A 13132-nucleotide genomic window follows, 5' to 3' on the forward strand; every position below is an offset into this window, starting at 1 on the left:
GGAGGTTGAGACGAATGATTTGTTTCCATGTTTTTGACAGAACCATTGCCGAGTCAAAGAAGAAACATGAGGAGAAGCAGCTGAAGGCGCAGCAGCTGAGGGACAAACTCCGGGAGGAAAAGACGCTCAAACTGCAGAAGCTCTTGGAGAGGGTGAGTAAGACATGCCGAGTTGACGGAAAGCACCCTGAAGAAACTCCATGCGAGCTAAGCCCAGCCTGGCTCATAACGAGAGGTTTTGTCAGCACGCTGCCTGATAGAATCACTAAATATTATAACCTCCCTCCAGTCGCATCCAGGCCAGCTGGCCGCAGACAGCCATGAGAGAGACCCCCGGCCAAAATCAACAGCCTTTCATGAAGTTTGTTTTTGTTCTCCAGGCCATGGCAAGATGAGTGAGTCCTAGAATAAATCAGGATTAACCACATAAAAACATAAAGTGGTGTATATTTGCATTAATCCCCATGTGCACACACACACACTGGAGAGGGTAGCGACTGATAGATTAAGAATCCATTGTCTGTGTTGTCCTGGAGAATGTACATTATTCGCTCTTTATTTTCACCCACTCCTGCTTCTCACTCGTCGCTCTCTGCAGGAGAAGGAGGTGAGGAAATGGAAGGAGGAGTTGTTGGAGCAGCGTCGGAGCATGATGGAGGAAAAGCTGTTACACGCGGAGTTAAAGCGAGAGGTGCAGCTCCAGGCGATCGTGAAGAAGGCCCAAGAAGAAGAGGCCAAGGTAGAGGAAGGGAATGCAGCAACCATATAAGTGTGACAGCTGGGGAATTTTCTGAATTAAGTGGGACATTTACTCTCGTACTTTTTTTCATTTCAACTGTTAAATGATATTCATACATACAGTGTGTCTAAAAAAGAGTGCTGTGGATTGGTTGCGTGTCAGTTGGGTCGATTCTAGCCAAAATATTCTTCCTATGTTTTAACACTTTTCACGTTACAATATTTAGGCTGTGTATGCATTTATGTTTATTTACTTTGGCTGTCAATCGATTTAAATATTTAATCGCATGATTGTCCATAGTTAATCACGATTCCTCGCAAATTAATCACACATTTTTTATCTGTTCAGAATGTACCTTAAAAGGGTGATTTGTAATATTTAATACTCTTATCAACATGGGAGTGGGCAAATATGCTTGCTTCATGCAAATGTATGTGTATATTTTTTACTGGAAATCAATTAACAACACAAAACAATGACAAATATTGTCCAGAAACCGTCACAGGTACTGCATTCAGCACACAAAATAAATATGCTCAAATCATAACATGGCAAATTCAAACAGCTGTCAGTGTGTCAGTGTGCTGACTTGACTATGACTTGCCCCAAACTGCATGTGATTATCATAAAGTGGGCATGTCTGTAAAGGGGAGACTCGTGGGTAACCATAGAACCCATTTTCATTCACATATCTTGAGGTCAGAGGTCAAGGGACCCCTTTGAAAAAGGCCTGGCCAGTTTTTCCTCGCCAAAATTTTGTATAAGTCTGGAGCGTTATTTATCCTCCTTCGCAACAAGCTAGTATGACATGGTTGGTTTTTCTAGTTTCATATGATACCAGTAATCTTCACTCTAGCTTTAAAACCCGCTACAACCTAAAAATCGCAAGTTGTGTTAATGCGTTAAAGAAATTAGTGCCGTTAATACAAATTTGCGCTAACGTGTTATCGCGTTAACTTTGACAACCCTATTATTTACATATTACATACCCACACATGCATGTGTTTAAATCCTTGCTCATAAGTATATGTGTCTGTACAGGTGAATGAAATCGCATTCATCAACACTCTGGAAGCCCAAAACAAGAGGCACGATGCCCTGGCCAAGTTAAATGAGTACGAGCAACGCCTCAACGAGCTGCAGGAGGAGAGACAGAGGAGACAGGAGGAGAAGCAGGCCAGAGATGAGGCTGTGCAGGTACTAAACAAACCAATGCTCTATGCTTTATCTACTTGTAATTTTCACATTTAGGTGCATTTTCAACGATCTCTTCTGCTCCCTCTGTAGGAGCGTAAACGGGTCCTGGAGGCAGAGCGTCAGGCTCGGGTGGAGGAGCTGCTGATGAGGAGGAAGGAGCAGGAGACTCGTATTGAACAGCAGAAGCAGGAAAAAGAGAAAGCTAGGGAAGATGCAGCACGGGAAAGGGCCAGGTATGTAGTCCCAAATCCCTTCAGTACGGTGGCTGATTTGATTCCAATCACTTTTATGAATGTGAGACTAGTATTTACATGTACAGTTGCTTCAAACTGCTTTTCTATGTCCTTTTCTGAAGAGATCGAGAAGAGCGTCTGGCTGCTCTCAGTGCTGCTCAACAGGAGGCCATGGAGGAGCTGCAGAAGAAGATACAGATGAAGGTAAGTTTATACCGCGCCGTCTCCATCGGACACCATACAGGAATCCCAGTTTTCTATATGATCCTTGATGTCTGGTTTCTTCCGTAGCATGATGAGAGCAGCCGTAGGCACATGGAGCAAATCGAGCAGAGGAAGGAGAAGGCTGCGGAGCTCAGCAGTGGCCGACACGCTAACACAGACTACGCCCCCAAACTGACACCCTATGAGCGCAAGAAGCACTGCTCCCTGTGCTGCGTTGTGGTATGTACAGCTTCATCCCATCAGTCTCAGGGCTCAATTTGGTGTCCCTAACTTATATAGACCGTTTCAACGGAATTGCATTGCTAGGCAACAGCTTGGTCCATGTTTACTTCCTGTCAGCTGATGTCAGTCACATACACTACAACAGGAAATAAACGGGTACACCGTTACGTTTATAACTGTGAAATGGTCTATACACAGGCTGCGTCTGAAATCACATACTATGCACTACACACCCAACATGTGCACTATCGTTTAACAACATCGTTTAATTGTTCACCAACCTGTCATATAGTTATTTTACTCTCCTGAACTAATATGTGCGTGTCTTTGGTACACACGGGTGAGAGGAAACGAAGAAGATGCTGCAACGCAACAGCTCTAGTCAATCTCCCCCGTGTTATTTGGCTGGCTGTTTATACGTAAAAATGCTGAGGAAGGTGATTCAGAGGATTTTTGGAAGCGGGCATATTTTAAATGAGGATTTAACTGCATTGATTAAACATAGACTCCTAAACGGAGATTTATGACTGGGCATGATTATGCTTTTTCAAGTGTCGGGCAACAAATCCACAAGCAGACATATTTATCTCTGACGGACGGGCAACAAGGGTGGGACACCTTGAGTCTTCAAACCAGCATCAGATAAAGAGGAGGGTTGGGGGCTGAAAGAGTGAATCTTGTTAAAATGTTGGATGACCTTGGCCAGCGTCTGACACCAGAGATCATGGATGGGTCAGCAGCAAGCACTTAATTTAATGACATTAAACACAAACCATTTGAAATGGGCTGGTTTCCAGAGATGGGAGAACAATATTGCTCGCTGTACACCTGCCTCTTGTTGTGGCCATTTCTCAGACCTTTATTCAGATATCTAGTCCACAACTTCCCTTTGACAATACTTGTAGGGCTGCAACTAACAATTATTTTCATTGTCGATTAATCTGTTGATTATTTTCTCCATTAATCGATTACTTGTTTGGTCTATAAAAAGTCAGGAAAATGGTGAAAAATGTCGAGCAGTGTTTCCCCAAAGCCCAAGATGACGTCCTCAGATATCTTGTTTTGTCCACAACTCAAAGATATTCAGTTTACTGTCATAGAGGAGTAAAGAAACCAGAAAATATTCACATTTAAGAAGCTGGAATCAGAGACTTTTTTTTACTTTTCTTTCTTAAAGAACAGATTAATCAATAATCAAAATAGACGGCGATTAATTTAATAGTTGACAACTAATCAATTAATCATTGCATCTCTAAATACTTCACTGAATGACATTGTAGGGAAAGTAAATTAAGCATATTTAAAATTTGTTAAGCATTTTGGCATTCTATTTTTTTTTTTTATATTTAGCTTTTTTTGTTTATTATTAAGATCCCAGAAGAGAGTTATTGTTACGCTGTGTTGCTCTAGACTCAATTAGTATCATAAAAACAAGATAATGCAATCATAAATCATCTCATCTGTAGCGCTGCCCCTCTTAGTCGATTAGTCGACCTATTGGTCGTTTTGGTCTTAGTCAATAGATTTCTTGAGTCATTCAACATGAAAAAAACATAAAAAACGAGTAAATGATTTATTTCCAAGAAACTTATGAGCACATCTCTGGTAAACACAATATTTAAAGCGAGGCTTTTGTGTGTTTCTTTGTGGAGAAACTCAGTTTTACAGATCTGTCGATTAAATAAACTAATCAATTAGTCAACAAAATCGTATGATTGTTAGTCGACTAAGAATTTCTTTGATCGAGGACGGCCCTACTTATCTGTATAGGCAAGTTGCACATAACATCACATTTCCTTTCCTTCGTCTTTGCTTTAAACCTGAGGTTCAGGAGAGACAGGTCATGTCCCATTGACAAGCCCATGTGGTATATCGTTTCACCAGAGTCCCATGAGGCTCTGCTGACCCTTTCCTGCCTCTGTCTCCATTGTGTCCGCAGCACTGACCTCTGACCGCTGTGTTTGTGTTTGCAGATCACCTCAGAGGTGCACCTGTTCAGCCACACCAAGGGCAAGAGGCACCAACAGGCCGTGCGAGACAGTAGCAGCATCCAGGGACGGGAGCTCTCTGATGAGGAAGTGGTGCGTATCACCTACACACAGGAACAAACATCCACTCATCCTGTCAAAGAATACTGCATGTCTCATGTACAAAGACAAAGAGACACCGTAGTTGTCCTTTACGACATGGTCATTATTATTGTTTATGCATCCCCTTGTATACCGCCGCGGCTCTGTTGCTGTTCTTTGTGCGAACACAAATGGGCCTTGAAATGTACACAGTTAAGGTTCAGTGCCTCTGTGGAGGGGTGACATCACCCCCTTGTCTCCAGGCTGTTTTTGTCATGGAGCGCTTTTCCATGGGAAGGCAGCTCGTTAATGCAAGGTAACCTCTCAGGCTGCAATATGAGATTGGCTTTTCAGCGGCGCTCATTGTGAGGCTGACAACTGTTGGTGCTATACGCGGCACCTTTGGCCCCAGCAGCTCCTTCATTCAAAGCTTTTTTCAGCAGGGAATAATTGATACCCCCTCCTTCTTTTCCTCTAAATCATTGCCTTTCCAAATGCAGGTCATTTTTTTCTGTTTGACAGTATGATAAACAAGGCAATGGAGAGAGAGAGAAGCACTTCACAAATATAGCACTATAAACAGTCCATATATGAGCGCTACTTTATACTTCATATTACTTCACATTTACAATAAGTCTCCTTCTATATGATATAGTTTTACCAATAACCATAATGTTGAGTCTTTACTGTTTTCCCACCTTGCATATTGTCTTTTTGTCAGTACTTATCAGTCAAAGAACTCCAAGTCATCCTATTCTGCGTCTTCTAAATCTAAATGTGAACAGTTTAAGTGTGTTATTATTGGATTAGGCTATTAGTCTTTGTGGTATATATCTAATAGATAATATTTAGATGTCCAGAATGGCTTTTTCTTATTCTATGTGAAAGTACATCAAGCTGTCCAATAGCTCTACGCCCGCAGACTTTGTTTAGATAGACTTATGTGGCCCCCTTGTTATTTATATCAAACCTCATTTTGGTGTCCACTATTTCATTCATACCACTGCCAACTATTTTCCAGACTGCGGCTCCATAACTCTTCCTGCAATGAAAGATTTTTAATTAAAATGAAGATGGTTGGCTCCGCTGTGCAGAGGTCACTCCATAGTTTTTCGGCAGAAGCGGGCGGCAGATGCCCTGCGCCTTCATATTTGGTCATTTCCTCTCGTTCTGACTTGCGAGTTAAATTGAAACTACAATGATTATCAACAGGGATAGGATCGATGTATGGGGAGAGAGCTTGAGGATCGCAATCACTCTTTTCACCCGCCATCTGTCCTGGTTTTAATATGATGCAGGTAATATCCAAGACGCATGGCTTCTGACATAAGGACTTTATTTATTGATCACCTTTTAGACACGACAGCTCAAAAAAAAAAAGAAACTGGTGGCCCGTCTGAGGAAAGACTGTTCTTTTGTCCTGCTTGTCTCTGCAAGCGTGGGCCGGTAGAGGGATCACCAGGCGGCAGAGGGTATCAGAGCTGACATCCCAAAGGCACTGAATAGTCCTAAAGTAGTCAAAGCTGAAACGATAGCCACAAATTGAGAACCTTGATGAAATATCCAGACAGCCAGCTGAAGCGAGCCTCTCCCTCCCCACACTGTTTTGAGATCGGACATTTGTCTAGTTACAGTGAAGCTGCTGTTGAAAGAGAGAACCAATGAATAGCTTTTTTTGTCTTATGTGTGACTTGTCCCCTCCTTAAATGTCACTGATAGTATGCAGTTCAATACAAAAAGGTCATGTAACCACTGTAGCGATGGTAACTCAATCCAGCGTATCTTACCCAGTAGCCAACATGAAATACAGCTGTTTGTTTCACACCTACCTCTCAGGCCTTTGTATGTCACAAAAGAGGCAGTGGACGAACATATCCCATGTAATCTGTATTTGTGTTGGCCGCCTTTTTAGATCTGTATAGCTCTTTTTGTGTCAGAGAAAAGGAGAGATGTGTAGAGCAGTGTCATATTACTCCCACCAGAGGCGGTCTGTGGTATTGTGCGGTAGCAGCAATGCCCTCAGGCCAGCGTCCCTGCTGCTTTGTTACAATGGTTCAGATGTAGACAGCTGTCTGTCATCGAGTCTGATTGTCTCTGAAGTCTACACAACTTCCATTCAGACTCGCCTCCTAGCAACAAGAAATGAGATGTAATCATTACATATTTATTTGCTCTCATAGTCAGCATTATACTGTATTTGATAACTTTATATTTCAGGTAGCCTTTAATGTTACCAGTGTGATTTTGCAAAGATGTTTTGGATGTGTGACTGAAAAAAAAAATCCATTAAGTGAGTGGCTCGTGCACTGGATAGCCTCTCAGAGAGATTACTGAACAGCTGCCTCCCAGGAGAGGGACAGCGACGGTCATGAGTCATGACTGACCTGTAGTATCATGGAGGAGAGGGCAGAGGTGTCTGCATACAAATACAGACACACACACATCCTTTCTAGAAAACACAATAGTCAGTTATCAGCATCCCCTTTTTTTTACTAGTGTTGCTTTTACTTACTTGATCAACATTAAAGCTGCGTAAAATGTTGCTTCAAGTCTTATATATGTCTCTATCATATTGAATATTCATTATTGAGTGCACAGCAATCAAACTCAAACTCTTTTTTTTTTTTAAATCATGCTTTTTATTGTTTCATTAAGAAAAATGACTACACCGACCTAAACCATAACAAGCAAAGTAATATGTACATAGAATAACAGATAGTAACTGTTAATTTGAAAGACAATGTATTCAAAAACAAGGGAGGAGGAAAAATGGTAATAATAAAAAAATAAATAAACAAGCAGTTTAAAAATCTAAATTATAATACATTATCTTTTTAAATTAAAAAAAAGTATTATAATTTCGATTTTTATATTGGTTGTTTAAATTATTTTTGCTGGTTTATTTATGTTCTTATTTTTTAAATTAAAACAAAAAAGATAAATATAAATAAATAAAAATAAATTTGCACACCAGATTCAAACTCAAACTCTTAATAAATAATATATAACAATGTTTTTCTGAAGTTGAACACCCAAATACTCAATCAAAAGCCAATTTGCGTCATTAAGACTGTTGGTGTGGTGTAATTTTAGATTTGATTGTAATTGCTAGTAAAAACAAAAAAATGCAAACAACACCACAACTGTCATCACATTTTGATTCAAATATTGATTGGTGCAGGGAAATGTGGGACATCGCCTTTTCCCAATGGAGTCCCGCCGACTTCCAACCATTGGAAAAAAGCACAGAAAACAAACAAACACGGAATATCCGTCATGTAACATAACCCAAACAGTTTGAATATAGTAAGAAGCTGATTTAGAAAACATTTTTTCACTTTTAAACATTCAGTCAGTAGTTTTGTGGCACTAATTCACCTCCGCCCACCTGAGGACACCTGTTTTTCCCCCGACGCTAAGTGAAAACCTTTATTCAGGCAGCAGGTGCACTCGCAACACTTGTGACCAACGGGTATGGCGTCCCACACACAGGTTAGCTCGACTGCCTGCTGAATGGAAACCCTTTATCTGTGGGGCCGTCCTATCCTCTGGGGTGCTGGATGACAGCATAATTGGGTAATTGGTTTCTTGCACATGCATCATGTTGTTCAAATTAGGTTACATTCCCCCGTCTCCTGGTGGAAATAGCAGACTCATCTGACAGGGCCAGACAGGAGGCAACACCTCCAGCCTTTTAGCATGGCTGTGGGCGAGTAGGCTTCAAAAGACTGTATAGCATTGGGGGTAATTACGGGATACAGTGGTGTTATTGAGAGGTGTAGATCTACATGTCACACTATATATTCAATGACACACCTGAAGTGTATAACCTCGGCTTAGAGACATTTAACAAGTATTATAGTTGCTGTTCTACTTCCATCGTCATTTTGAGAAGAACTTCTTAATGATAAATAGTGTACAATTAGACACAACTCTTACTAGGATAAGGCAGTTTGCCATCCTCCTGTTTTTTCTTTACAGTAATTGTGTCCATAGTGGAAGAAATATTCAGATCCTTTACTCTGGAATATTATTACCACTGCATTAATATATCAGCAGCATTTTAATGTTGTAGCTGACCAAGTAAAGCTGGTTTTACCTATTTTGTATCCTGGATAGTTTCATCTATAACATACATCCTACTGTATTTAGCTACACAATGGATCATTGCTATTTGTCATGATTCATTGCTTCCATAACTAACGGTCATGTAATTCAGCTACTTATTTTGAAATGCATGTTGTAGTATGTTGCGTTCCATTGAAACGTGTGGTGTCAGGCACTCCCTTTACATTTGAATAATCGTTAAACTCACCATGTTAGGAGGAGCAGACAGGATCTACCAACTTGTGAAACATGTGTTGGTAAGCAGTACAGTTATAGAGTAAATCTTTTCTTCTGAATTCAAATGTGAGTTTGATTTTTAAACCGGATGGAATTTGCCTTGGGGGTAAAGTTGTGTCCCAAAGCAATTTATTTTAAGCAAAGAGGAATGAATTATCATTATGCAGCCCTTTTTAAGAGTAATATCTGGAGGTTGTACCCTTGACTGCTTGTTTTGGTTGCTTGTGAAGTTTTTTTTTTTAATCTAGGAAAGCCAGTTGATGCTTCTGAAGCACTCATTTACTCTGGATCATTGATTGAAGTCAAATGCATAATACAAAAAACAAATCTAGTTTTTATGACGATTTGATTTTTGCAATTTTGTACCTGGTTTATTGCTTTCAGTTAGTAGAGATAAAAGCAGTCAGTCTATAGAGAAATGGTCCTAATTTAATCTCCTGTTACAGTAAATTGTCATATAAACTGATTACGTGTTTAATAAATCAAATCTTGATCGGCAGAGTAACTACAATCTAGAGCTGTTAGATAAATGTAGTGGAGTAAAAAGGTACGGTATTTTCCTTCTGAAATTTACTGGAGTAGAAAATGGAAATACTCAAGTATAAGTACCTCAAAACTGCTCTTAAGTAAAAAGAGTAAAAGTTCTTATTTACTTTCCACTTCTGATTTATGGGCTTGTTTTTGCACCAAAAAACAGACACAACAGTTATTTTAGAAGCCTGTTATAAGTAATGGTCTTGGTAATGTCTTTGATGTATTGATTTTGTCTACTCCAGGAGCATCTTTCTTTGAAGAAATACGTCGTGGATATCGTGACGGACAGCTCCGTGTCTTCTGAGAGCATGAAGGATGGAGAAGAGAGGCAGAAGGCACGGAAGAAAGCAAAGAAGCTCCGCGCCAGAATGAACTCCAGGTAATACATTCATTTTCTCTCTCTCTCTCTCTCTCGCTCTCTCTCTCTCTCTTTCTCCCTCTGCATCCTCTCAGAGGACAAAACTGTGCCAGGACTTTTTTTTTATGAGTGACAAGGAGATGGAAAGCAGGTGTTATGTGCATCCTGGCTGTCCACAAGGTAACACTGATGAGCTTAATTTATGACCACTTTCTGTGATTGGGGAGCAAAACTGCAAATCGATCTGTAGGGCCCCCGGCTTTCACCTGTAAAGAGCTTTCCTCCAAATTGCTGCCATGGCATTGCCAAATCTGAAGCCTTCCTCCGCGTACAGGATGTATGTTAAAGTATGTATGAGCCATGCCTATTTTTCTTCTTCTGAGCTATTGATTTTTAAATGAAGTATCAAAGAAAATCAATAGTAATCAACAAATAGGAGGCAGAGCTGCTGTGTGTCAGAACCTGGACCTGAGCGCAATCAATTTAACTGGCTGTCACAACAGAGAGGGAGAGGAGTGGAAAGAGACACGATGTTGACAATACTTACTGTAAGATGTTATTGATGCAGACTATTGGAAGTATTCCTCTATAAACAGGATGACTAATATCTAATATGTATACACTAAAGACAGGAACGTACTAAAAAGAAATAAAGAGGCATAAAGTCAAATATGGCCTCCATCAATCTCACGCATTGGCTTAGGATTCACTAAAATAATGTAAACATTAAATATGTGTACAGTAGACAAGTACAGTAGCCTATAAATATTAAAGTCACATTTTTGTTGTAAAGAAATCAAGCTAAAAAAGACACAAATGTCTAGATGTGTCAATCACATTGAAAAATTCTTGACTTATTTTCCTGTTTTTTACCAGGGCTGCTCCCTCTTAGTCGATTAGTTGACTAATCGGCAGTTTTTGTGTTAGTTGACTAAGATTTCTTTAGTCATTTTTTATGCTTTTTCATGCTGAATCACTTATTTCCAAGAAACTTATGAGCACATCTCTGGTAAACACAAGATTTAAAGAGGTGCTTTCGTGTGATTATTTTGTGGAATAACTCGGTAACACTTCATTTTACCAGTCCACACATTTCATGGTAATTAGGTGATGATTAGCAAGTAACTTAATTGAAATTTCTTTGGAATTACTACCAAATTACAGCAACATTTTATCAAAAATGACTTTATTATAAACATTATTCAATAAAATAGGGCCCTTAGGCTTGAGAAGCGGCTGTGCGCTGCTCTTCTTCGGAGGTGGAAAACCAAAACTAATAGAAGACACTTCTGATCAGACACGGATCTCACCATTGTGTGACTTATTGTCTACACAAATGTAACCTGGTAACTAATGTAATGATTCAGGGAGTTTTTTAAAGTAATTTCAAATAAGTTATTTTCTAATTAACATCTATTTATCAGCAGACATGGAAATAAAGCAAAACAATTAACTTTGTAATCTTTTCCTGGAAATGTATTAAATAATTTACCAACTATTCGGAAATAGAGGATTATATAATTATAAAATAATGTTTATGATAAAGTAATTTTCGATCAATTTTGAGGTACATTTTTGGGTAATTTGGCAGTAATTCCAAAGAAATTTCAAACAGGTTACTTGCTAATTACCATGAAATTTGCGGACCTGTAAAATGAAGTGTTGCCAAACTCAGTTTTACAGATCTGTCGATTAAATCAATCGAGTAGTAGAAAAATCGTTTGAGTTTTAGTCAACTAAGAATTTCTTTGGTCGAGGACAAGCTCTAGTTTTTAGCTTGTGAGTGTTGTGGAGGCGGTACTTCTCATGAAACATCATTCTCCATCTGCTTGGAAAATGGAAAACTGGTCATTGGTATTGGTCTGGAACTATATCAAAACAACACTCTTCTTTTTTCCTATTCTATTGTTAGTTTTTGCAATAGAGCATGAACATGTAACAAAATAAACAGTGCTAACACACACCACAGCCAGAACACAAAGCCTTTTATATACAGAAAAAAACCAACATGATGATGCGGCTCTGACTCAACAAGTAGAGCGGGTCGACCATGAATCCCAGGTTTGGTTGTTCTTCTGGCTCCTTCTGTCCACATGGACCCAAATTGCCTCCACTGGCCAGGCCAGCGCCCTCTGTGAGTGTGTGTGCATGAGTGAATGAGAGTTATTGTGTAGAAGCTTTGTCCCACTCAGGTTGAAAAGTGCAATTTAAGTGCAGTCCATTTACAATTTACGATCTAATGGAGGGTGTGTTTATAATGTGGTCTTAAAGGTTGGACATACATAATCCAATTGATACAGATATCAACTTTTATAACATTTTTAATTCTCAAATTATACATAACATTTTCCATTGCATACAGTCTCTACACCGACATCAACAACATTACCAACACTAGGAACAGTACTTCCTTCTTCCGCCCATCTCCTAGTAAAAGACCTCTAACAGTATTTTTTTAGTTCAGGACATAAATAATTTTATCCATCCTATTTTGAAGCTTTTAATCAAGTTTCTTGTGTAAATTGTCTAAATATTGTATTGTTTAACCCTTTGTGTGAAGCACCTTGAGATTTCGCTGTATTTTAGAGTGTGTTATATATAGTAGATTCATTTTAATTAATAGATAATTGCCTCGATTTCAGTTTCAACAGTACAGAGAAAGCAAACTTTCTTAACTGCTAGCTAAACTCTCTCTGTTTGTTGTTTTCTGCTGTAATCTGCCTCCCGCTCATGAAGCGTATGTAAGCTACTGGAATAATAATTCAATTCTTAGTGGATAATAATGATGATAATAATAATTTCATTTGGGTATCTGAAAGAGCTGTGAATGGATTTCGATCATGGCATTCATGATTTATAAGCAAAGGGTTAGAGAACGGTATTAAAGCTTCAAGATCTTGTTTGGGATGATAACAACAATAACTGACTTATTGTAAAGAGTCTGTGGCCTGTTGCACAAAACACCTGAAGTATTCTCCTTAATTGACATTTAAGGTGAAATGTATCCTTAGCTGAAGGACTTACTTACACTACACAAGAGTGATGCACAGAATCCCTTTAAGGTTTTCTTAGTTAGGTAAAAAAAAAGCGTTAAGGCACTTACTGCACTGAAAAGAGATTTTACAGCTGTAACATTCTACAGTTTCCATAGAGACCGTTTGTTTGCTTGCACTCTAGACGGTCGGACAAATGAATTGACTGACGGTCAAATC

The 13132-nt window shown here is 39.3% G+C and overlaps 1 protein-coding gene across 3 annotated transcripts in view; it reads left to right on the top strand.

The window, feature by feature from the left end:
* The window catches only part of scaper (S-phase cyclin A-associated protein in the ER), a 75532-nt gene that overhangs the window by 19077 nt on the left and 43323 nt on the right, over positions 1–13132 (top strand). For all 3 annotated transcript variants that reach the window (XM_037767036.1, XM_037767033.1, XM_037767034.1), the window contains 8 exons: positions 41–152; positions 598–738; positions 1780–1935; positions 2026–2168; positions 2291–2372; positions 2460–2612; positions 4589–4696; positions 9805–9941. In XM_037767036.1, coding sequence (XP_037622964.1) covers positions 41–152; positions 598–738; positions 1780–1935; positions 2026–2168; positions 2291–2372; positions 2460–2612; positions 4589–4696; positions 9805–9941 — 1032 coding nt within the window. The remainder of the gene's footprint in view (positions 1–40; positions 153–597; positions 739–1779; positions 1936–2025; positions 2169–2290; positions 2373–2459; positions 2613–4588; positions 4697–9804; positions 9942–13132) is intronic.

Source organism: Sebastes umbrosus, chromosome 4 (assembly GCF_015220745.1).
Source record: "Sebastes umbrosus isolate fSebUmb1 chromosome 4, fSebUmb1.pri, whole genome shotgun sequence".
NCBI lineage: Eukaryota > Metazoa > Chordata > Actinopteri > Perciformes > Sebastidae > Sebastes > Sebastes umbrosus.